Source organism: Manis javanica, chromosome 7 (assembly GCF_040802235.1).
Source record: "Manis javanica isolate MJ-LG chromosome 7, MJ_LKY, whole genome shotgun sequence".
Lineage (NCBI taxonomy): Eukaryota > Metazoa > Chordata > Mammalia > Pholidota > Manidae > Manis > Manis javanica.
In genome coordinates, this window is record NC_133162.1 from 11,096,723 (window position 1) to 11,123,000 (window position 26,278).

The 26,278-nt window shown below is 49.0% G+C and overlaps 1 protein-coding gene across 1 annotated transcript in view; it reads left to right on the forward strand.

The window, feature by feature from the left end:
* The window catches only part of RGS10 (regulator of G protein signaling 10), a 35,900-nt gene extending 10,422 nt beyond the window's left edge, over window positions 1-25,478 (forward strand). Inside the window, exons 2-5 of the mRNA XM_073240318.1 lie at window positions 230-348; window positions 1,545-1,631; window positions 12,368-12,511; window positions 25,131-25,478. Coding sequence (XP_073096419.1) covers window positions 230-348; window positions 1,545-1,631; window positions 12,368-12,511; window positions 25,131-25,277 — 497 coding nt within the window. The 3' untranslated portion in view covers window positions 25,278-25,478. The remainder of the gene's footprint in view (window positions 1-229; window positions 349-1,544; window positions 1,632-12,367; window positions 12,512-25,130) is intronic.
* The last annotated feature ends 800 nt before the right edge of the window (window positions 25,479-26,278 follow it).

Here is a 26,278-nt window from a genome sequence, read left to right on the forward strand (position 1 = left end):
TGGGCCTCAGCTTTCCTCCTGTGTTAAAGGAAGAAATGGTAACACCCCCTTCATAAGGCTGCTGTCAGAACTGGGAGGAGTTTGCCGGGTTAAGTGCCTGGAATAGGTGCTGGCATGTGACTTAATAGGTGTTCGCTGAAGTGGTGGTGATGGGGATGACCATTGTACGTAGATTTGTCACCTGACGGGATCTTTGGGCCACATACCCAGTCTGGACTTTGCTTTGCAGACATCCATGACAGTGATGGCAGCGCCAGCAGCAGCCACCAGAGCCCCAAGAGCACAGCCAAATGGGCGGCCTCTCTGGAGAATCTGCTTGAAGACCCAGAAGGCGTGAAAAGATTTAGGGTTTGCCTTTTTCATTGTTGGCGGGAATCAGTGCAACATGTGAAGAAGTTTAGATGCATATGGGGGAAGCACAGGCTACTTCTGTACACTGTCTGTCCCAACTTGAGAATAAGAACTCACCTGGCGTGACCAAGGTCATTCTTTCCTGGGTAGCCGTGATCCAGCACCAAGGGGCATAAATAGCTTCTGGTGTTTATACAGTTGGATGGGGGGGAGTGTGGGGGTGGGCTATAGAAGAGGCCACCATGCTCACTGGCAGAGTCTACGAAGAATTTCCAGCTCTGAGACACCTAGGATGGGTTGGTCTGGGTCTCTCTAATCTGAAATTTGTTCTCTTGTGTGTTGGGGGTTCTCAGGATCCATTAGTAGCAGACTGAGAGAGGCTGGACAACAGCTGGCAAAAAGTAAAGTTGAACCCAAAGGGGGGGTGCTGACGGATGGGGAAGTGTGGGTGCTTCCTAGAAATAACCTTTTTGGCCAGAGGAAACCCCAGGTGTCACAAGAACCACATGTGAATTTCAAGAATATCCTGTATTGCCGAGTCCCACCAGCTTTTGTCTTTAAGTGTCAGGTCAGGCCAGGTTAAGCCTTCATTGTTTCGATCCCTGTTGCCATGCCCAGGGAGGTAGGTGGCGGGCAGGGCTGCTAACATTCCTGGACACTAGGCCACGCTGAGTGTTGTCAGATCTCAGGGTCACTTTCCTGCCCACAGCAGAACCGCTGGCTGTGCCACTAATCTCCAACATTTGCCGAAAGAAAACACACCTCCAACTTAAAATAGTTTTCATCATGGCATTTTTAGACATGCTTAATATGTTTTCTTTTCTTTTGTTTAAAAAAAAGGGCCTGATTTTAGAGGAATGTACTTTGTTTAAACACTGTCTGGAAGGAATTAATCTATCTTCCACTTTAATTTACTCTTTGGTAATTTATTGTCAGCTTAGAATCATGAGTAGATCCTGGCTTCATTTTTACTCTTTCTTACTATGTCAAAGCCATTAAGTTCAAATGCATATTAAATTCTCCCTTTAACATTAAACATACACTTTGTTTTTCAGGGTGGAGTTTTCGTGGGGTGATGGGACCATGCTCATTTGTTGAAGTTTGCTGAATCAGTCCTTAAAGGGGAAATGCATTAATTTGTTCGTTTTAAAGTAAAATACTGTTTGATATTTTTTTCTTCTTTTCATCCATAGGAATTTTTAAAAAAGGAATTCAGTGAAGAAAATGTTTTATTTTGGCTAGCTTGTGAAGATTTTAAGAAAACGCAAGATAAGAAGCAGGTATTTCTTCTATTCTGTAATCATTCTTGGTAATTTTTTTCCCTCCTGATAAGGTTATGGCTGCCTTTCCAATAGATTTTGAAATTGCCAAAAGAAATCCGATCCATATTGGATTTGGGGGAAGATTTAAGCTTCAGGTAAGGTGTCTCATATTGATCAAGGATTAATAATTTTAAAAAGAAAATGTATTCGTTTTTAAAGGGAGCTGTTCAAATGGACAAATATTTAAAGTGAAAATAACAATTCATGTCATTTTGAGTTCATCATCACTTATGATTTATTTCTTCATGAATAAGTTCTGAGGATGCTTTCCCCCCAAGTTTGACATGTCGGCATTTTATACACACATAGGAAGATGATAAGCAGATGTCTGGTAATAGGAGAACAATGCGAATCAGATGGATTGTCAATTATTCAATATAACTCCACAAAACATCACACAGTTGGCAGGCGCCCCACATAAAAAGTTCTGACTCTTCTCCTGGGTAGGTGTACGCTCTTTGCAGGAGGTAGCCTCTAATTCCAGGGTCAGCTGAATTTTCTGCCATTGAAGGTTAGGTGTAAGGGGAGGTGCAGGAGATTATGGGAAGGAGCCTGTGGATTGGGTGTGTTTAGGAGACCCATGCCTGTGGATTTCTAAGAGGCTGCCAGCTAAATGCCTATGGGGACCAGTAAGAGATGTGCATGAATAAGGCTTTTGGTGTGAGGCTGTAGGGAGTGGTGGGGCCTGGGGCCATCAGGGGCAGCCTGTCCTGCCTCCAGGGGCTGTGGCTGCTTGTTGGCAGTGAACACTTTGGGGTCTGTGGCTGTCTAGACTTTCCCTGCTTCGAGTTCTGCCCACCTAGGTCTTCACTTACCTACCTTGCCCCCAGAACCCTGAGGGGCCTTTTTTCCTAAGGCCCCATCTTCTCCCATCTAAAACCCAGAGAAGCCAGACATTGGGATTCTTATGTGAAATGATCCGATTTCATAAATGTTGGAGCTAATATTTTAGAAATGTGAAACCTTGCCTGCCAAGCAAAACACATCCATGAGCAGATGTAGCTTGTGCGCTGCCAGCCTTTGAGCCTCTGTCTCCAAAAGCTGGAATCCACGAAGCCAGCAGCCATTCCGTGTTTGCAGATGACAGCTCGGAAAATGTCCATCACTGGTTTATTCAAAGGCTTTCTGGACTCCAACACACTTCCCCCAGGATGGAGCAGTGTGGCTTTCCCTCTACAGCCTTCCTCTCTGTAGGGGCAAGGATGGATTCTAAGATAGGTTCCCGTTAGCTTGAATTTTTGAGATTGGCTAGAAAACAGTCGTGTCTTGACCCTTGGCATTTGCTTCCTCCCTGGATAACTTTGTCTGGGCCTCCAGGGTGTCGGTGAATGGCCTCAGGGAAAAAGTGCCGAGTGGGTGGGAGGTACTGCTTGGGGAAGCTAGGATGTGGCTAGAAGGCAGCTCGTTCCTATTTGCCCCTAGCATGCAGGATGGGGTCTGGGGACAACCATGGCTATATGCTGGGCTGTGCAATCGATTCCTCCAGCCTCACCCTAAAACTCGAGCACAGAGTCCAGCAGGTGAACAGATTTTCCTTGGCCTGGCTCTTTGTGAGCTGGAGGTGAGAGGGACCTACAGGCAGGCCAGCCCACTGCTGCACCGAACAAACCAGGAAGTCGGGGGCCCCTGCAGCTGAGCTGGGATCTGAACCAGTGCTCCGAGGTCACCCAGCTACTGCCCACGTGCACCATGCTGGTGAACTCTTCAATGTGGTTGAGTTCCCCAGATCTTTGCAGGGTGCCTGCTTAGGGCTAGGCCTCGTGGAAAGCATGAGAAACACACAGGACAACACAGATGAGCTTCTTTAGGGAACAGGCATCGAGAGGGGAAGCTGCTTGCCAAACAGGCCTTTGTGATGAGTACAAAAATGGGAAGTGTGGTTCCATGGCAGTGTTATCCCTGGGAAGTGACTTTTAAGCTGAAGTGGAGTTTGTGGGTGGGGGTAGTGTTCCTGGAAGAGGAGACAGCCTGTGGGGAGGAGGGCCTGGAGAGAAGAGCTAAAGACTGGAAGGCAGGAGGGTTGTGCTTGAGGGGCAGGTAGGCTGTGCTGTGCTGTGCTGGAGGCTGGGACGGGGACAAGCTTACACCTGGGGAACCTGGGTGCCAAGGCGAACACTGGAAAGCCATGGGATTAGGTTGCGTCTTCCCACCCCATTCTACAGACAGTGCTTCCAGAATCTGGCATCCCTACTCTGCCCCCGAATCCCTGACACCCAGCCTACGGCTTCTTCAGTCTGAGTCCTTACACTTGGAACGTGCCTGGTGATTGCTTCACTGCAGGAACGTTGTCACCGGCCAGCTGCCTGAAAATGTAGATGGGTGGTGAAGGGAGGACGCATCTTTAGGCCCTTGCTGTCAGGCCTCAGTCTGGGTCATCACACAGAGCCTCAGGACAGTTCCCATCCTTCCAGATGCAGGGGCTGTGGTCTGATAGGTAAAGGAGGCACTCTTGAAAGGCCACCTGGCTTGGTGCATACACAGCCAGGATACAGACCCAGGTCTCTGACTCCAGGGCCTGTGTATTCTCTTGTGCTCCTGGCTGCAAGGGAAGTAAAACCAGGAGTAAGTTCTAAGTCACTGATTTTAAAAAGCGGAGGAGGACAGTAACAGGGGAAGAAGTCGCCCAACTGAATTTCACAATCAGACTTAGCATGTTTGGTCCTACAGAAAGTTGTCAAAGGCTTATCTCTACAGCAGACTAAGGCAGTTGTGGGATGGACTCGAATGTTACTTTTGCCTCCGTTATTTTAAATAGGACTTGTGCAGGCTTGTTTTTTCATTGTTTTATCAGGATTATCCAGCCAGATCATTCCATAGCACTTAACAACTTTCTGGTACCTTGCATAATTTATTTACAGTTGATCCTTGAACAATATGGGTTTGAACTGCTTATACATGCATTTGTCCACTTATACATGGATTTTTTTCAATAAATGTATTGGATGGGATAGAAATCAGAGAACAGGAACGTATAGAAGCTGACGCAGAGAGAGATAAAAGGATCTCCAGAAATGAAACAATATTAAGAGAACTGTGTGACCAATCCAAAAGGAACAATATCCACATTATAGGGGTACCAGAAGAAGAAGAGAGAGAAAAAGGGATAGAAAGTGTATTTGAAGAAATTATTGCTGAACACTTCCCCAAACTGGGGGAGGAAATAGTCGCTCAGACCGTGGAAGCACACAGAACTCCCAACAGAAGGGACACAAGGAGGACAACACTAAGACACATAATAATTAAAATGGCAAAGGTCAAGGACACGGACAGAGTTTTAAAGGCAGCTAGAGAGAGGAAAAAGGTCACCTACAAAGGAAAACCCATCAGGCTATCATCAGACTTCTCAACAGAAACCTTACAGGCCAGCAGAGAATGGCATGATCTATTCAATGCAATGAAACAGAGGGTCTTGAACCAAGGATACTGTATCCAGCACGATTATCATTTAAATATGAAGGAGGGATTAAACAATTCCCAGACAAGCAAAAGCTGAGGGAATTTGCCTCCCACAAACCACCTCTACAGGGTATTTTAGAGGGACTGCTCTTGATGGGAGCACTCCTAAGGCTAAAGAGATGTCACCAGAGAAAATAAAATCACAGCAAAAAAAGCAGACCAACCAAATACTAACTAAAGGCAAAAAATAAAATCAACTACTCGCAAAAGCAGTCAAAGGAAACACAAAAGAGCACAGAATAAAACACCCAACATATAAAGAACGGAGGAGGAGGAATAAGAAGGGAGAGAAATAAAGAAACATCAGAGATTGTTTATAATAGCTCAATAAGTGAGTTATGTTAAACAGTAAGATAGTAAAGAAGTTAACCTTGAACCTTTGGTAACCACGAATTAATAAATGTATTGGAAAAATTTTTGGAGATTTGCAACAATTTGAGAAAAACTCACTGGGTAGCCTACAAATATTGAAAAAATTAAGAAAAAGTGAGGTATGTCATGAATGCATAAAATGCATGTGCATCTCAGTCTGTCTTATAATACCATAAAATCAACAGTAGCTGTTAGTAAAGTTTTGGGGGAGTCAAGAGTTACATGTAGATTTTCAACTGCATGGGGGCTGGGACCCTAACCCTCACATTGTTTGGGATCAACTGTACTGATGCTCTGTGTTTGCTTCTTTCTCTGTTGTGCAGGCTCCCTAAGGTTCGAGCTCTTTGTCTTCTCCCTCACTGAGTGTCTTCTCCCCATCCGAGTGCCTAGAACAGGGCCTGGCACACCTGTGTGCTGACAACTCTCTCCACTAGCTTAGCAGACACCTGAGCACCTGCCGCGGGCAGGGTCCCCTCTCACCGCGTGCGGCAGTCACAGGCTTGGGCATGGAGGGGAGAGATGAGCCTGCCTTCAGGTCTGTTGGTGCCTGTGTGTCCAAGGCGCTCCACACAGTGCAACAGGGCGGTCTGCTCTGGTCTGTGCTTCTTGCCCTGGCAGGCAGGAAAGCAGCCTCTTGGTTTGGGGTCTCTTGACACTCTGCATTTACAGGGGTGCGGGGGGCGCTTCAGAAGTTCTGGGGGTAGTTGCACCTTCCATGCATTCATAGTCAGCAGGCAGCTTTCAAAGAGGTTTTCTTCCTTTGCAGTTTCTTTATGGTTCAAAATTTTTCTGTAAAGTGCCCCTTCCTCATGAATTAGCAGGTGAGATATACCTGTCTTGTGAAACAAAGCATTTATGTCTTAGAAAATCTCAGTAAAAGCCCAACAAGGTGTTCATTCTTTGCTTACCGCTGATTCATTCATTCATTCATCAACACATGATTTGGCAGCTTGTATGGATTTGTAAAAACCAGACTGAGAGTGGGGGTGGCGTGGTACAGATTTCTAATAATCATAGCTCCAAGAGTAACTTGCACCAGTCATGAAATAGAATGGTACTTGCGTCTTTATGGTGTTTTAGAGTTAGCAGAGCTATGGGGGAGGGGTTTATGGTATGTATTATTTTTATTATATTTAATTAACATTAAAAGTTCATCGAGGATTTTAGAGTGTTTGATGTTCTTATTTAAAGTAATAGTAAAGTTTTCCTAAAAGGCTGAAATAGCATCTTCTTTATTTGAAAAAAAGTATTTAAAAATCCAAAAGTGACACGGGCTCCTTATATAAAATTCGCTCTGTTTTTGCAAGCAGCTGGAGTAAAAAGGCTCATTCCCTCCACCCCTCAGCGCCCTCCAGGGTTCACCCTCCCTCTGGTTTGGCTGCTCCTTCCAGCCTTTGTCTTCCAGCGTGGACTCGGCTGGGTCTAGGCTGGTCCAGGCTGGACTCAGCTGCTCACCCGGTGGGCCTGGGTCTGGCATCGGCTCACCCCATGTCTCCGTTCCTTCCTGGCTCCCTCATCACTTCTAGATGTTGTCCACAACTTCCTCTTTCTCTGCCTGCGCTTTCACTTACTAACATCCCTGTCTACTGCATTTCCACTCTAAGATTGCTTCTTGTTCATGCTGAGCCAAAGAGGATGCTATGATTACATTTCTCTTGGGCCCCTTTTTGCTTGTCCTATTTTTATACTCTCCAGTAGTCCCTCGAAATGCTTCTCCACACAGTGCTGCATGGGCTCCAGCCTCTCAGGTTCTCTGCAGCCCGGATTCCCCTGGGGCCAGTCCTCCTGGGGCCCTCCAGCCAGCTCCCCTGGGGCGCCCCTGCTCCTGCCTCCTGGACCCAGGTCCTCTTTCCTGAGTTACACCCTCATCTCCGTGGAGCACGTCCAGCAATAGCTTCTTGAGAAAAAGGAACACGGCAGGTAGATATTTAAAATCTTGTTGAGTGAAAGTGTTATTTTTTTCTTACTGTCCCACTTCATGGATAATCTGCCAGAGCATAGAATTTAATTCTAGGTTGAAACTCAGAATTTCGAAGACATTGTCCCATTGGCTTCCATTTTTGTTCAGAATCACTATTTTATATGTAAGCCGTTTTGTTTTCTTTGCTTTTTCTCTCTGGTGTAGTATAGGATCTTCTTTTTACCACGAATATTCTAAAGCTGTACAGTCGAGGCTTTGAAGCAGGGGAGTTGGTGTCATTCACTGTGTGGGCATTTTGTGGAGCCTCTTGATCCAGAAATTCACGGTTCTGGGAAATATTCTCATCGCTACCATTATTTTATAGGGGCTCCTAGCTGTCTGTTTTCCCTAGCCTCTCTCAGTGATGACCCTCCTCCCCTGACCGAGCCCTTGATTCGATCTCTTTCCCCTCCCGTTTTCATCTCTTTGGCTTTTGGTCCCCAGTCTTCTTTTGGAGATTGCTGCTTTCTCTTCAAATCCTTCTATGGGATTTTTTTCTGCTTTTATTTTCTCTAGATGAGGGCCCTCTAGTCTCTTCCTGGTGGCCACAGCCCAGATCTTTGTGTAAACTAAACACACCTCCCATCAACCGGTTTGGGAGAAATCTGCTGGGTGTGTGTATGGGATGTCACTGAACCCTTCGGTTGGGTTTGGCATCTCACCCCCGCCCTCCTTTGGTCCTCTGTTCTGCTTTGCTGCGTGGATTTCTTTAGAGAAGAAAGCCCCAGTCCTTCAGGCTGCTCAGGGTTGGGAGTGGGGACCTGGGTCTAGCGGCGTCTTTCTGCGGCCCCCCTCATCCCTTCTGTCTGGGTTCCCTGATGCCCCCGAGTTCCTGACGTTCGAGACGCCTCCTGTCTGTGCGCCCCCCACCCCAGCCGTGTGGGAGCTTAGGTTCTTGCTGCTCTCTGCAGAGCTGTTCACTGTCTCTCTGCCTGCTTTCCATTTCCTGAGCCAGTTCTCAGAAATATTCTCAAGTCATTTACTTGACATTTCTTTGCTTCATTCTCTTTAATGAAGGTAGTGGCTCAATCCTTTACGTTTCTTACGTATTTTCTCCTGTTGTCCATCTGCGGCAGAGTGACAGGCATGGAGAGGCCAGGCTGATGGGGCTGTGCGGGAGGCAGTGCGAGCAGAACTCAGGGACAGGTGGGTGGGGGTGAGGGAGGTGTTAGGGGACTGCGGTTCCCAGCTTCCTGAGGTAGAGACGGCAGGACCCACTGGCCAGGAGGGGACCGCTTCTCTCCTTGGTGTTAGGTATGAGGTGTCTGTGGGACATCCGTGCTCACATTTCTGGAAATCAGTTGGCTACGTGGTCAGGAGCTTTGGGGAGAGGGTTGGGCTGAAATCTTGGGGGAGCATGTGGCTAGGAAAGCAGTCAGCCTAGGACAGAACTAGGGGAAACCCCAGACTTTATTGGGGACAGAGGGACAGAAGCTAACAAAGGAAACATTAAAAAAAAAGGGAGATGTTGGAGAGTCCTGAGAGGACAGCTGTGGTGAGGGGGGCTGGAGGCCAGGGAGTGGCTGCGGCTGCGCTGGGAGCTCCGGTGAGCGGGTGGGAGGTGGGGGAGAGGGAGCAGGTGGACGGAAGCCAGGCTAAGCCATTGAGGCTCGAGCAGCAGGGGGAAAACGGAGGTCCAAGCGCACACTTTTCTTCTGAGATGTTTCCATATAAAGTCAGCAGGTGGGAGGTTACTGGCTACAGGGGATGTGGAGTAAAAGGGGGTTTTATTTCATTTTGCCAATGAAAAAAGTTAAAGCAGGCTTGTGCGGTCAGGGAGAGGAAGCAAGACACAAGACAAGGCCCTTCTGAGCTTTGGGCTGCTGAGGCCTCGCTGCTCTTCGGAGGAGATCTGTGTTTCTGGGCTCGGTTTGAGGGGAATTTGCTTCTCCTAAACATGCATTTGCTGGGAGCAGCGTTTGGGGGCTGACGTCTGCCTGAGCATTGCCTCGGCTGATGTGGAGCCAGTGTGGAAGGCAGGCCCCAGACTCAGACAGGTGGTGTGTCTGGGGGGAGCCCCCCTGGGTGCGATTGCTCCCACTGGCAGCCCTCAGGTTGATGCCTGAAGCCATCACATATGCCCCGGGGGAATCCTTGTCCAGCCCCTCCTGGGGCAGGGTCAGATGCCAGGCACGTTTGCTCTCCGTGGAGGAGGTGCTCTGGTGGAGGCTGAAGGGGCGAGAAGAGAGGCTGGCCCTCCGCCCAGGCAGGGCGCACCGACTCAGAGCCCTGGGAGACTCTGCCTGCCAGGCGGGGGGTGTTTAGTTCCTGTGCTGACAGGAGCCAGGACAGGGTTAACAAGCCCTGGAAAATCTACCAAAATAACTCAAGAGACCTGGTTCTTCTTTTTTGTTAAATATTCCGGGCACGGACACCAGGCCTCCCCGTGACCGGCCTGCGGTCGGCTGTCTCAGGGTTTCCCTTTTCGGTCACACTTCCCATCCTGGCCCAGATAAGCTCCACTGCCGAGGCCGGTCCCATGGGTGTGTGCAGTCGGAGATGGGGGTGGCTGCAGACGCTGTTCCCAGACGGAGACTCAAGAGGGGTGGCTGGGGGCACGAGGGCAGGGCTGAGGGGCCCGGAGGCTCGTGTACCCGCAGCCCCATGCTTCCCCCTGCCTGCTGTCTCTCCTCTGGGCCCCTTCTGGCTCTTCCCACCCCCACACCACTAATTACACTTCTCCTTTTCAGAACCACCCAAGATAGCCTGAATTCATCTGGAAAACGTGTGTGTGCACACAGATGCGTGTTCAAGGACAGGGAGGCCCAAAATGGTTTCTTCTTCCAGAGCTCTGCATGGAGTTTGCTAATCTGACCAGCTGAAAGCCTACTTTTTAAGAAGTATCATTAAAGCAGGAAGTGGTTTTCCAAACATGTTCCTCTCTGACAGAATGGGGGTGGGAGTGGGGCTCCCGGCCTCAAGGAGCGGCAGGTCTCTGAGAGGTAAGCAGCCCAGCGTGCTGCCCCGCCCGGATCCTGGTGATGGTCTCAGGCTTGTCCCTTGGAATAGCCACATTGCCATATTCCTCTGAAGAGGCTCCTTGTGTCTCTGCGCCTGGCATCAACTCATTGTTTATGTTAATAGTCGATCAAGAACTGACACCATGGCCTTGGGTGTTGGCTGTGACCTGCATGGTCTTCCTGCACAGACTGTCAATGCTTTCTTTCTGGGGACAGGGGAGGGTCAGGCCTCAATCTCACCAGGTCTTTTGTCAGCTAGTGACTCAAAATAAGTTAAAAGGGCTGCTTTTCCCCTCCTTTCAAGCACCAGGTAGTGAAGCCATCTGGTGGTTTCCCTAAGGCCAAAGGTTTTCTAAGCCAAGCTCTGCCCCCTGTGCAGGGTCCCAGCTGGGCTTCTGGAGAGACTGGCTGTTTTCTAGGTCCCACAAGGCCCCCTTACTCCCCCAACAAGTGATAGCTTCTTGGCTGCACTTCAGAAGCATTTGTCTTCCAGCTTGCCCTGTGGGGTGAGGTAATACTTTAGGATCTCATATTTAGAGAAAAGGCTCCCATCTTTGCTGCTAGTGAGGTACAAGCCCAGGAAGTCTCCGTTGTCTAGGAGAAAATAGAGCCCTCAGGAGATGCCCCGGAGGACAGGCTCCCTTCTGGGCCCCAGCAAGGAGGCAGGGTGTTCCTGCGACAAAGCACTTACCGCGAGAGTGTTCTTGCTCCAGCCACCGTTGGCATTTGATGCAATGTAAGTGTCGATCGCATGTACCTTCTCCAACTGTGCTTACAAGCCTGTCAAGGGTGGGCCCTACCTAGGACTGAGGTTTCCCGGCAGGACTGGGCTTGGGACTCGGAGGGGCCAGTGAGAGTCCTCTCCTGTGCTTATGCTCATATCTCATTTACCTGAAAAATTCACCCTACCCTGGAATGCAAACATCCTGCACAACCTGGAGGGAATAACGTGTCTCATAGGCATGGAACTGGATGGAAACCCAAGGCTTTAGAGTCAGTCCTAAGTCTCCTTGCAAGGTCCTTGAATGAACCACCTCATCTTTCCTGGCCTCGGTGTCGTCATCAGGGAAGTGGCACTAAGAGGAAGATGGCCCTTTGCTGGATGCTCAGAGGGAGAAGGAAATGGGACTGTGGCCCTGAAACACCTCGCGTGTGTCTGGGACATAGCAGGTGCTTGATAACTAGTTGGGATCCGTGTGCATAGGTTAACTAATTTTTTTTTTTATTGTGGTGAAATACACATAGTACCATTTTAGCCATTTTTTAGGGCTCTCATTTTTACTTTTTTAAAGTGTACAGTTCAGTGGCATTAAGTACATTCACAATGTTGTATAGCCATCTGCACCATATAGTTCCAGAACTTTTTCATTAACCCAGAGAGAAGACCCTTACCTTTTAGGCAAACACTCCCATTTCCACCCCCATGAGCCCTGGGCAGCCAGTCATCTTTTTGTCTCTACGGACTTGTCTATTCTGGATATTTCATACTAATGCAATCAGGTAATTCATGGCCTTTAGCGTCTGGCTTCTTTCCCTCAGTGTAATGTTTGCAGGGATTATCCATGTTGTTACGTGTGTTAGTACTTCATTCCTTTTTATGGCTGAATACTATTCCTATGGGGCCTTATTTTGGAGAATTCACAGGATGGACCTGAATGGTACAGAATGTCACCCACTCTGGGTCAGGATTCTTTCTGTCATTATTTCTAATAGAATATAGTGTAGCACTTTTGTGACGGGAGATGTGGCTGCAGACGCACAGGGATCGGGAGGGCAGGGCCAACCACCAGAGAGCTGAGCTCTGGGGCAGCAACCAGCGCCCAGAGGGCTTCTGAGCTGCTTCTCTTACAGTGACAGCAACTTCTGGCCCAGCCAGAGCCGAGACCTGGGCTCAGGCAGGAAGGGCCAAGCTCAAGGGTGTAATAGGCTCCTTGTGTCTCCCCCAGATGCAAGAAAAAGCTAAGGAGATCTACATGACCTTTCTGTCCAGCAAGGCCTCGTCACAAGTCAACGTCGAAGGTCAGTCCCGGCTCAATGAGAAGATACTGGAAGAACCACATCCACTGATGTTCCAGAAACTCCAAGACCAGGTAACTGATCTCCTTACCTACACCTTGGTTTGAAACCGATGTTTATTCCTAGCTTGGAAGAATTCAGTTAAAACTAAACATCCTAGAAGCCATCCCATCCAGCTGGACAAGGTGAAGCACATCGAGGGGCCGTGGCTGGGGAAGGAGAGAGGGCTGGCAAGCCAGGCTTGGGATAGGGTGCACAGGAATCTCCCTCAGGCCATTTACTCTCAGCCTGCACACAGTTTGACCACCAGGGTTATCTATCTTCCAGTCCAGATTAGAAGGGAGGCTGAGGCTATTTGAGGAACCTTCACTGAGGAAGCAACATGGTAACTGGGGAAGGTAGGAACAGACAGAAAAATCTAGAAGGCAAGTGCAAGGACTCAAAGTGGTAGGGAACCAGGGGCTGTTTTTGTGCAAATATCCAGACATCACCTTCTCCTTCTGGTGGCCCAAGACTATAAGTTAGCTCATGATAGGGCTCCTGAGTCATAATGAAAAGCTTAACATTTGGCAGTACATTCCAAGTGAATCAGAAAAAAATAGATGTAAAGAATGGACCTACAAGGGGTAAATTAGCTTTCTGGCAAATTTTCTTATGAGGAATGCCAGTGGTAATAGGCAGAAGGGATGAAACTGCATTGCAGAGGTTTTGTCAGGCATGAATTTGCCTCTGTGCCCCTTCACAGTGCGCTCTGCCCCTACACAATGTCACATACACTCTGGTGGACAGTGGGACACAGACACTGCCAAGCCTCTGCTGGCCTCTCCTTATTGAGGAAGCAAAGGCCTTACTTACCACACCGGTAGAGAGCAGCTTTTAGCTTAATTCCGCAGCATTCAAAGGTGAGCCCAGACCCATCTGGGGGGCCTGTGAAACTGGGTGCTGGGCCCCACCCCCAGAGCTAATGCCAGGTGCGGCAGTCCCGGGTGGGCTGGGACTTTGCCTTCCTGACAAGCTCCCCAGTGACGCTGGTGCAGGACCTGGGCCTGCGTGTTGAAGACTGGCCCAGCGCAGCAATGGGCCTTTCTGTGATTACCTGGAGTGTGCATAGAGCCAAGAGTATGTCTCAGCTTTGCTCAGCATCAGATTAGAAACAAATATACAAGTAGAAAATACAATGATGAGAAGTCTTTTGGGAATGTTTTCCAATTGACACAGTGGCAAATGAAGACCCCACATGAATTCTGAATCAAATTTGCGTGTTGAAGGAACTCCTCTTAGCATGGGAAACTTGCCGAGGGCCTCCTGGAGGTGCTGATTTTGAGCCAATGGGAAGGATGCCATGGATGTGGATTTGTGGAGGGGAAGGGAATGGAATGGAATGTGAAAGGGCAACTCTGTGGCTATAGCCACATGGGATATCTGCCAGACCTGGACCTCGGAGTCTTTGAAAAGCTTCCTTAGGTACTTTAAAGTATAGCAGGGCTGAGAATCTGTTCTGAATCCTGTATGTTCTATGTATTTTCAATAATAACAATATCTCCTATGCCAGGGCACCCTTCTGTGCCCAATGGCCACTTTGCCTGTATTATCTCATTTAATCTTCAGTGAGTAGAGTATTCCTGTTTTGATAATGAGAAAAGCAAGGTTCAAGGGGACTGAGTGGTTTGTTAGCACTAGGTCACTCAGGTAGTGGGGCATGCTGGGGGCTAGATTCACTGTCGTCCACCTGCCTTCAAAGCCTGCACTCTTTGCCACGCTCAGAGCCTGGGTTCACAGGAAGCCCCTCATTGCATCCTAAAGCCCACGACACCAGAGAAATGGAAAGGCCGCATGAATACAGGCAGTCCCACTTCCCAGGACTGCAGAAGCCCAGGGGTTAGCGGGGAATGCTGTAGGCCTGTAGGCTGATACCACTCCACATGGTGGGACCTTGGCCTCCCAAGGACCCAGATCTCCTGTGGTTAGGCCTGCAGCACATCTCAAAATAGAGCTGTACCTCTGTGACCCAGTCTCACCCCACTGGGTTCATACATGGGGAGGCTTAGCTGGCACTGAAGGGAGGAAGCAAGGGACAGAGGAAGATTTTTAAGGGACAAAGAAAAATATCTTAAAAATAACTTTCATCTACCTACCTGTAAAAGTCACACATGCTCAACAAAAGAAACTTGAGAAACCAAAGTATTCAGATGAAAAAAAAATTCATAATTCTTTATCTGGAAACAGCTGCTAAATAACATTTGCTCTCCAGAATTTCCATCTTTTAACTTTCTATAAATACGCATGACACACATCTAACAAATGTGGCACAATGCACCTCAAACCGTACACGCACAGAAATTACTTTCACACCCTGTGGTTAAAAGTCATTTATTTGAGAGGGAGAGAGAGGCATTAGCTTCCTAAGGCATAATTGGGTGAAAATAGGGTATTTGGAATCTGAGCTGATTACAGTGAGTCCCTGGATAGGGCCTCTGGGTTCTATTTTGCTGGAAAACTGTCTCTCAGGGGCCCTGCTGATAACTGTCAAAATGTGGGCTCAGCACGGTCCGTGGCTCTACTTCCAAAGGCCCCCCTGGGAGCCCTGCTTCCCTAAGTGAAGGAGTTTGAAGTGAGGGGAGCATGTTTGAACCACAAGATTTCTCATAGCTTTAGAAAACCTCCGTGGCGCCTCTGGCTCCGCTGAGCACCGCTTGGCTTCATTGCAGAGCTGCATGAGCAGGCTGCTTTGTGTCTTCAGCACCCGCTTACCAGGAAAATTTCAGGAAGCCTCAGCCCTTCCTCACGATGGAACCTAGAAGGAAGGCAAATCCTTCCTGAGCATCAGACTAGGGGACCCGATATCCCTGCACCTTATTTATTAAAGGAGAGCTTTTTGGGTCTTATTCAGGTCCTGTTTGTTCTTGGTTTACACACAGTTCTAACAGGTCTGGTTTTCCAGTTGACTGCTGAAGTGCTGGTAGAAGCCGTGGAGCGATAAGCCTTAAGGAGTGATCGCTAATAGGGAGGAAATGGAAAATGATAGTAAGCACAGAACCACAGTGCAGTGGTCTGCAGCCACCAAGTGTGGGCACCCACGGCCCCACACCCACACGGGGGCATCCCTGTGTGACAGGATGGTGACATGATTAGTGATCCTAATACCCCAAAGTATCAAGCAAAACTTAAATTGTGGGCAGCATATTCTGTGAAGAAAGTGTTAGACATTTTAGTAAGCATTTCATCAAAACAATTATCTTAAGAGAAGTCTGGGGGAAAACTCACATAAGTAGGGAGATCTTTTTCTGATTTAGTTCAGTTCTGCACACATGACCCGGTTGTGTGCCCAGCACGTACAGGTAAGCCCAGGGGAGGTGGGGACAGTACTGTGGGCATCTCTTCGGTACTTCAGCCGAGAGTCAAAGGCTGCTGTTGGACAAATTTAAGTTGCAGGCAGCAGGAAGGAAGGGGCAACCTTACAAAGAGTTGCTTTCTTCAATGAATTGTAGTCCCCTGTCTTTTTTCTCTTAAAAATCCACTACCAGCGGGTTGATTTCAGTTCTGTTTGGTTTGCTGGTGTGTGGGTTCATTCTTTCATTTGTTTGCTTATGCTACCAATATTGATGGAGGGCCCACTACATACCAGGGACCATGCCAGGCGCTGAGTGTGAGGCAAGGAAATCAGCTCCTGTCCAGCCATGAGGACAGAAAAGGGTAAATGCTAAGAAGTAGATACAATAGCCGATGGGCTAAGAGTGACTGGGGGTGGAGGGCTACTTGGGGTCAGTGGCCAGAGACGGCTCCCTGAAGAAGTGACTGAGACCTCAGTGGCAAGGGGGAGCTGGGTGAGAGGACCTGCAGGCAGGACCTTCCAGGGAGAGGCAAAGGCCCGGGTAGGGACCCCTTCGGTATGTTAGAGGAGGGTAGTGTGGCTAGAGTGCAGTGAGTGATGAAGGTGGGAGACGCTAAGCTGGGAGGGCCTGGCCGGGGTTGGCCTGAGCCTGTGGTAACCAGACTAATTTTAAGGATTTCGAATGGTGGCTATTCATAGAGTGTGCCAGTGGGCCGATAAGTTTCGGTCTTCTTGAAAGCTGGGCCCCTGCATGTTGATCCCCAGCCTTGCCTGTGTCCGTCCCTCACCAACTGGGCAAGAGAATGCACAGGGCTGGTGCAGAGCCACCCCTGGGACTAGGAAGCCAGCCGCGGGCCAGCAGCCTCCTGACCACGCCTTGTCATTCGTTCCCAGGTTGCCAGCCTCTCGCCTCCTCGCCAGCCCCTCCCCGCTCATCACTTCCTGGCTGCTGAGCTCAGATTTACTGCCGGAATCCCTGTAGGTTAGGTTAGCCGAAGTGGGAAGCGGGGGCTCGTGTTCCAGTTCTGCCTCCGTCTGGCCCCAGGAGACCTCTGTGTCCTCACCTTTAACTTGGGGCTTCGGGCAAACTGCGCAGCATCTGAGCCACGCGGCGGAGCAGCGCGTAAGCCTGCCAAGGCCTGCTGTTAGGAAGTCGGTCCCTGACGGCCACAGGCTTGTTTCCTTAGGTCTGACCTCAGCTTTTCTTTGGCTTCAGAATTTAGTTGCTCTGAAACCTTGGGTAAGATGCAGTCCCGCTCTGTGCCTCAGTGTCCTCATTTGTGAATTCCAGGTTGTGGTAAGGTGGTTGTGCAGATGAAATGCCGTCGAATCTGGGAAGTGCTGACGTAGTCCAGTGCCCGGCATGCAGCCAGCCTTCCATACGTGTGAACGTCAGGAAAATGAGCTTTAGCTTAATGGAGTTTTTCTTAACTGGAGGGGATTGTGTCCCCCCAGGGACATTAGGCAATGTCTGGAACATTCTGGTTGTCACAACTGGTGTAGGGTGCTATTGGCACCTAGTGAGTAGAGGCCTAAATGCACAGGGCAGCCCCGTACGACACAGAGTTACCTGGTCCAAAATGCGTTGGGACAAGGTTGACAAACCCTAGCTTCATGTGACTTCCAAAATGTAACAGCATTCACCTGCCTTACCCTCATTGAACCTTGGGTCCCCACCTAAGAAGCAGCAAATAATGTCTAATCAGTTTTCTACACCTTAGTGAATTCTGGGAAAAACATCAAGTCTGAACCTCTTCACAGTTTACACGATGTTTCACATGTGCGTCTTGTTTGATTCTCAGGTAGTCTTGGGGAAGGGGGGACCCAGCACCTGGGTTTACTAGGGAGGAAGTTCACTCCACGGGAAGGCGACATGACACGTCCACAGTGGAATAGCTGGGAGAATGGGGAGCAGCTTGAGCCCAGGGCTTCTGGTCCGGCTGGACTCCAGGCGTACCGTTGCCCTGGGAGGGCCGTCCTCGGCAGGAGGTGTGGCCGTGTCTGTTCTTCTGTTGTCCTGTTGGCCGTTGCCTCCCCTGGACTCTTTGGTATTTAAGGATCGCCCAGTGCTCTTTCCTGTTCCTCTCCCACATTTGTCTCCCTTGCTCAGTCGCACTCTCCTGTACCTCCAGCCCTGGCTGGTTCTAGAACATGCCCATCAGTTACTCAGGCGCTGAGAGTCAGCCACAACATGGAGGCATCGAATCAGCCACTGCCAGACATGCTTTTCTCTGTGCAACAAATGACCGCGTCAGGCTTTGCTGGCCCCTGAACATGTGTGTCCTGCTGACCCACGTGGCTAGCACTCCGGGAGGAAGGACAGTGAGCAATCTGCTAAGCCAGCCCTAGCCACGAGCCCATCCTGGCACTGTGTCCCTCAGGATTCTGGACAACTCAATTTTTAAGATTATCTTTAATTGTTAACTTATTATATGTTCATTGATAAGAAGAAAAGAAAATTCTCATAACCCAGGAGGGTATGAAGTGAAAAGTTAAAATCCCCAGGCCCTGCCTCTTGCTTCTGCCTCCCTGGCAGTAACTCCCTTATATTGTGTGTCCGTCCAGACCTTTCCCTGAACATTTAAAAATGGAACGCTTTGAAATCCGCTTAGTGACCCGAGGTTGCCATGTGAAAGATTTAAAACAAAACTGTGCTCCTACAAGTTTCTTAGCACCAGTTTCACTCCTTTCCTGCTCTGAAGCCTCTGGTTTGAATTCCACAGCACGACTGGTTTCTGGTTCCATCGCACGATAGGAGAATATGGGAGGGTGAAGGTCATTGCAAATGGCAGCTTCCGGCGTTGCTTTCTCAGACCGTGAAAGAGAAGTCCCCAGTCCTCTTGCCCACTGAGGGGGTGTAGGGGTGCTCATTCCTCTTCCTTAAGTCTTAGGGATCCCAATGTCTACACTCAAAGTGGATTTCAAGTGCTGCCAGAACACCCTCACCCAGACTTGGTGTCCTGAAAAGGAAGCCCTAACCTCTATTGCTTAAAAAAAAATTGAAAAAGACTTCAGTGAGATGTCGGCGCTCCCAGCCACATCCTTGACAGAGAAAGGAACCATGTATTGGGCCTTTTTTTAACAGTGTTGTTTCTTTGAATTTCCCCAGAGCCCAAGAAGTGAGAAACATTTCCTTTTCAGACATCAATAAATGGGGCTGGACCAGCTGGTGAGAGAGGGGCTGCCAGGCCTCCTTGGGTCATCTGGGGGTCCATCCCTCTCACCACCTGCTATGTGTCCAAGTCTGCGGTGGTGGCTGGACCTGGGGATTCTGGACGCCTCAGTCGTGTGGGTGCCACTGACGTTTGCTCCCAAAGATCAAGTCCAGTCCAGAAGTTCACATTTTTCAATGTGCAAAGCCAGAAAGTGTGTTTTCACTCAAAGGAAAGAAAGTTGGCTCCCCGTGTCTACTTAGCCATTCGCCTTATGAGGGGTAGGCAGGAAGAATAGTATTTGAGATACTTTGAGGGTTTTTTTTTTTATGACTTTGAAATGGTATTTAGGGGAAGAAGTGGGGGCGTGCACCAGGACAGCATTTAACTCTCCTGAAGGCAAAAGGCACAAATAAAATACCTTCACTCCAAGTAGAAAGCATGTCATCTGGGCTCAGGAGTTGAGTACTATGGACTCCAGGGAATATGCGCAAATTTCCTCCCCACGTCACATGGCAGCACTGGACCCAAGGACCTGTGAGGAGATTTTTACCCAGAGCAGGGATCTCTCTGCCTCTGTCCACATCCAGCCTCTTTCTGGAGTTCCAATCCCTCACGGCACATCGCACCTCTCTGGCGGGCCTGTCTGGGCAGTGGGAACACTGTCCAGGGGGACAGAAATGTCCAGTGGCCCACCCTGGTGTTCTAGGACAAGGGCTGACCTGAGCTGCCCTGTCTTCTCACCTGCTCTTCGGTGGCTGACCTCAGACCTTCTCCTGGATGCACCCCTGCCTGCCCCCACACTCCCGCTTCAGCAGGTGGGGAGGTGCCTTCAGTTCAGTGGGTGGGGACACCCCTTCTGTGCCCGAACAGCCTCTTGGGAGCCCAGCTGGTTCTGTCATCATTTCATGGCTTGAGGGCTGGAGGGAGAGGGCTTGTTTCCTCTGCGCTTCCCGCCTGTCCCTGTGGGTATAAAACATGTCTGTAGTCTAGGTGTTTGGGAAGAGGACACATTCTAAAACTACATACAATTCAGAGACAGCAGCGCTTGCTGCCTTTAAGCAATTTTCATATAAAAACCAAGCCTAGCTCTGGAAGCAAATATGAAGTCCCATTAATAAAACTTGGCTGCTGCACAATTTTTTCCCTCCTTGTACTTAGCTGAAGTAACATGGCGAGGGTTTTGAAAAGAAGTGAGGATGCATGCTTAGTTTAGATCTTTTCATGTCTTTGTCTTCTGAGAAGTCATAGACGATTATACTTGAAGTGCATTTAATACTGACGGTGATGAAATCTTCAGTGGGGGCCTTGGGGGCTGGGGAAGCCTCTCATTCTCTACATGGATGCCAGTGCTTCTGGGAGGGAGTCCTTTCCCTGAGCAGCCGATGTGGAAGGACCTCCAGTTGGAGCACCACATGGGAATTTTCCCTTGCAAATCCTAATCAGTCGCCTCACTGTCTGGGATCTGGAGAAGGAGGAGCACCTTGGTGTGCAGTGACCTTGGGGTGTGGGACCTTGTGCATGGTTGCGCATCATCAGAAAGGCTCCCTTTTCCTTGTCCACCGAGAGTCCCATCTCCAGCAGCCTACAGAGGTGGATCGCAAAGCAACTATGCTAAATAGTTAGCAGTCCGGACATGCAGCTCACGGACGTGGGGCTGCCAAAACCCAAACCCTGCTGAGCCACAGCTGTCTTGGGGAAAAAAAAGGCACTAAATGCAACTTGGCTGCCAACTAGAGTTTCTGCTTTCTCAGCTGCCTGACTGTTGGAAGGACTGTCTCAGCTCCAGTGCCTTCTGCCCACCTGGAGTCCTCCCAACCCTTCAGCCCACATTTGTCTCCCCATTCTTTCTCTTCCCTGCACACAACTTGAGGTCAGATGATGGTCCAGCCCCGGAGAAGCCAGTTCTCAGTAACAGAGAGTCCCAGCTTTGTAGAACCTTCTGGAATCCCTGGGGCCATCTCATTTTCTGTGCTCAAGGAGGAGTGAGGGGAAATCAATAAGCTGACTGTTATTTTCCAAAGGCTGTCATAAAAAATTACCACGAACTGTGACCTAAACCAACAGAAGTTTATCCTCTCACAGTTCAGGAGCCAGAAGTCCGACATCACGGTGTGGGCAGGGTTGTGTTCCTTCTAGGTGCAGGTCCCTCCCTGCCTCTCCTAGTTCCTGGCGGCTGCTGGCTTCCTTGATGTTCAGAGCTCTCACTCTGGTCCTTGCCTCTGACTTCGCATGGGCTTCTCTCCGTGTGCTCCCTTCTTTTTTTATAAGGACACCACTCCTTGGATTTAGGGCCTGGCCCAAATCCAGGATGATGTCATTCTAGAGATCTTCAGCAAACTAACCCTGACTCTGAGGTTCCAGGTGGACATAAATTTTGGGGGTACACCATTCAATCCACCACATTGACCTTTGGGGATATTTATTTCCCATGTATACATACAAACATACTCTTTTGGGATAACTGTTTTTAGTTTTAGTGCATTTTCAAATTGTAATATTCATTCATTTGATATTCACATTACAGTTTTCCATGTTTAACTCCTCTTTGGATGGCAGCAGCATAGACTAGAGGTTAGGAATGTGGACTCGAGAGCCAGGCCGCCAGCGTTTGCATCTTTTGCGCATCATTACGGGCTGAGTTTGTCCCCTCTCCCATTCATATGTTGGGGTTCTAAGCCTGAGCACCTCAGAATGAGACCATGTTTGGAGATAGGGCCTTTAAAGAGGTAATTAACGTTAAATGAGGTCCTACAGTGCATTCTAATCCAATACGCACTGAGGGGTGACCATGTGAAGACACCGGCCATGGACAGCCATCTACCGATCTTCAACTTACAGTAGGGTTACGTCCTGATAATAAGCCAAAAATGCCATTAAGTTAAAAATGCATTTAATACACCCCCAACCTGTTGAACAGCATAAGCTTGGCCTAGCCCACCTTAAACATGCTCAGAACACTTATATTGATCTACAGTTGGGCAGAGCACCTAACACAAAGCCTATTTTATAATACAGTGTTGAAGAGCTCATGTAATTTATTGAATACTGTGTTGAAAGTGAAAAACAGATGGTCATATGCTTACAGACAATGGTGGTCAGTGTATCGGTCGTTTGTCATCGGGATTGCGTGGCTGACTGGGAGCTGGGGCTCCCGGCTCTGCAGCATCATGAAAGAGATTCATACTGTATAACATTACCCTGGGAAAAGATCCGAATTCAAAATTTGAACTATGGTTTCTACTACTGAATTCCTATCACTTTCCCACCATCATAAAGTTGAAAAATCTTAAGTCGAACCATCATAAATTGGGAACCATCTGTACAAGCCATGGAGAGAGGCCTTGGAAGAAACCAGTCCTGCTGACGCCTTGATTTTGGACTTTGAGCTTCCAAAACTGTGAGGGAAGAAAGTTCTGTTGTGTAAGCCCCCCGGTCCACGATCCCTGTTACGGCAGCCCAGGCTGATTAATACACCCGTCGTGGGGGCAGAGCAATGATCTAAGGCCCCAGTGCCTTCCTCTGTATAATCGGGGTCCTTGGAGGGTTTTCATGGAGATTAAATGGGACAATGCTTGGTGCATGCTTAGAAGGTGCTCTTGGCAGTGTTGGCACAACCTGGTTGATTTCACCAGCCCACTCTTGGTGCACGTTGGGTGGTTTCTGTTCCTTCACTGGGTGAACGTGTGCTGGCCTCAGGCACGGCCATTTGCCCTGTGGTGAATAAAGCTGTAGCTGGCTACCCGATCTTTGGCCACTTACTTGGAAGAGGTTCTTAGGGCATTCTCTATGCTCTAAGCCAACTTTGCTGAGCAGCACCTATGAGGGCACCTGTGAAGAGAGGACCAGCACCCAGGAGACTGTCTGCCGCTGGCAGCAAGGGCCCCGTGCAGAATATCAGGCCGCGCACAGCCCCAGAAAACGAGGCCCCTGGGAGCAACATGCCTTTTCTTTTTCAAATCTATCTGGGTCTGACGGTGACAGCTGACACCGGGTGACTCCGCAGTGTGAGGAGGCGGGCGTGGGCTCCTGGAGAAGCCGGCCCCAACCGGAGGACTTCCCTGGGATTTCACACCTGCCTGTGGCAGGGTGCGGCCCTGATGCTCTTGGTAAATGGTTACAGGTCCCTCCCTTCGAGCTGCTGGCACCAGTGGAGGCCTAAGGGGCAGAAGAGCTGGGTCTCTGGGGCTCCCCTGGGGGCTGAGTCCCGCCAGCGCTGAATGGTTCCTGAGCACTCCCTTAGCTGAAGCAACTCCGGGCTCCCTTCCCTGCTGGGCCCTGGGTGCCTCCAGCCCCAGCCTTTTTTCTTCTTTTCTTTGAAGTGTGAGCCTCAGAGCCACGACAGGCAAACAGGATGTTCTGCCCCCACATGCAGACGCTTCAGACAGACACGGCCGAACCGCATCCTGCCGGCAGTGGTGGGTCCCATCTGCTGTGGACCTGCTGGGGAGGGGGCTCAAGGCTGGGTTCCACAAGCACTCACGAAGCTGGTTCCGTTAGTCACTCTTCGAGCCTCCTTTCCAGACTCTAAATTAGGTGTGCACCTCAAAGTTCCCTGTGGGGGCTCTGTGCCTGGAAGGGCTTGGTAATGCAGAGGGTAAGGGGGGGCAATGTGTGCATAGCACGTTTATGGGAGGCCATGAAATGATAATGGCATTCCTCAGCCTCTGCCTTGCCCCCAGCTATGATTTCTATATTTTTTGGGAGTTTTATGAGTTTTTTTTAAATGAATAACATCTCTAAACCTCAGCAAATCAGTCTAGGACGACAAGATTACTATAAAATAGATAACTGCTATGCAGAGGCTCAAGGTAGGGGCTTACGGAAGTATGGTCTTTCTGAACAGATGGAGATCTTGGCTGAGACTGGAAGGGCATCCAGGAAAGGGCAGGCAGTAGTTTGAGAATTTAAAGAAAACCCAAAGTCCTTAGTCTTTCCCTGGGTTCCTGACCCTGTTGATAGCCAAGTGATTTAAGTGGCTTTCCAGTGCTTGAAGCCATCTTGGGAAAATGAAGGTGTACAGGCCGAATGTTCAGTTCTCCCATCTCCGGAAAGATGTTCTGAGTCCTGAGAGTCCATCAGACGTTTAACTTACAAAATAGTTGTGTGCATGTTGAGAGAGGGTGGATTTAAAGGCTGTCAGGGTTTTACCACCCACTTGATAACCTGCCTGGCAGGGAGCGATGTTCTAGACACCTCCGGAACTTTCCACTTTTTGAGCCCACTTACTTCAAGCCGCGAGTGAAGGCACCAGGTGCATGGCGTGGATTTTCATTTCACAGAATATTTTGAAGTTCCATCAAGAGGCTTGAGTCAAAAGGTCTGAAGAGAGAGATTTCTCAAAAGAGACTGTGCCACTCAATAACCAGCAGGGAAATGTCTTCCTTTTTGCTTCTCCTTCCCCGAATTCTGTAAGGCAAGGGAGGAGGGTGGCAAAGGATCGGGTAGGGGATGCTGGGAATAGGGACCATGGCTAAGAAGAGAAGGGAGGAGTTAGGTTTCCTCTGGGGTCCTGCTCTTGCATCTGACCAGCTGGCCGCAGGGCCATTTCTCTCCCACAGACATGTTCCTGAGCCGCTGTGTGCATGCGGTGGGTTGCGTGCTACAGCTGATTGCTGCCGTCTTCAATTAGCGCCTGTTCCTGAAGCCTCCCTCTCCTTGCTACCACTGTAGTTTCATTCATTTGCCCTTCATTCAGTAAGCCCCATTTTGTTGCTTGGTATAATAATAGGTTTGTTTGAGATCTTGGGTGCCACACCTCTGGGGGTTTTAATAATATTGGCATCATCTGATATAACAGTGGCCTTTACAACAGCCCCATTTCTACAGGACCAGTTTCTATTCCATTATCTCAAGTTTCTGGAGAAATACGTCCCTGCATTATCTGTCCAAATAAAGTGGACATTCTTAAAGGATCTCTTGATAAAGGGTATGAATCAGTGCTGTGTGAACCTATACTTCCGTGGAAAATAAAGACAGATTTGTTCATGTGGCCTTCTAAGCTATTCTATTCCATGGAGATTATTTCATAATGACCAGAAACATCCAGGAAATCCGCCTTGTCTAGCACACAACTCACTTTAGCTTTCTTTGTTTGTTCTGCACATATTTCCATTCTTTGGCACAGATAGGTATTTAATAAATATTTGGTAGGATGATTTATGGCCTGAATAGCCTCCTCCTTTAGACTGTCTTTCCTTTCCTCTTTAGATCTTCAACCTCATGAAGTATGACAGCTACAGCCGCTTCTTGAAGTCTGACTTGTTTTTAAAACACAAGCGAACTGAGGAAGAGGAAGAGGATCCATCCGATGCTCAAACCGCAGCTAAAAGAGCTTCGAGAATTTATAACACATGAGCCCCCGCGAGCTGGCAGGACTGGCAGCTTTCAGAAGTGAGGGAACTCCCTCTCAGGACCATGCAGGGTTTATATAATCGCTTTGCTATCTGTAAGGACTGAAATGTATGAAGCTCTTCCACGGGATATGTGTATTTTATTAACTGCCTGACCAGTAAGTTCTGCATGATGGCTAATCTTACATAAAAAAAACCCAAATAGCTTTGAGTTTTAGTTTTCACACACATGCACGCAGAGGTGGAGAGTCCTTTAACACTGGACACTTTGAGCCTGTTATAGCTTGATTAAACATCATGTGAGGCCACCAGGTAAAACTTACAGCCACTTTTTCCCTTTTAAGTCTTTGTTCTGCCTCTGTGGGAGGGGTCCTGCCTGTCCACAGACTGACCTGGCGAATCAGCCCAAGAATGAGTTGATGTGACAAATTCAGGCCGCTGGGGGTGTTGCCTGTCAGATGCCTTTTGGGTTAAACACTTTGAGGGTGAATTCAGTGCTTAAAACAGAAAATTCTTCACTGACGGCCTCTAAGATTTGGGGAGCTGCTTGTGAGCATCATCAGAAAGTTCTTATTTCTTGTGGGTGGCTTTGTCCCAGTTCTGCTTACAATCCCTGATATTTCATGCAACACAGATAGTTACTCTTGACAGGAACAAGATCTCAACCAGGAAGAAAGGCAAATAGAAAACTGTTCAGGGTCTCTGTGACAACATGAGGCGGTGTTGAATGGTACTGTGGCCTGTGGCCCATGCTGATGCTGGAGCTGGTGGGATGTTTCCCTCTCCCGTAGCCCATCTGGGGACACGTTAGAACCCCTTCTTCTTTATGCCTATCGTGTGCTGGACTTCCTAATTCCAAGCTTGAGACTTCACTAAGGGGAAAGAAATGCTGCCTTTGGAAGTCTCTTGGGTGGAGAGGCTGTGCATGAAATCCTGCTGAGCCCCAGCTGTCCCAGGTACCCACCCACCTTTTCGAGGAGAGCCCAGCAGAGGCCAAGGTCAGGC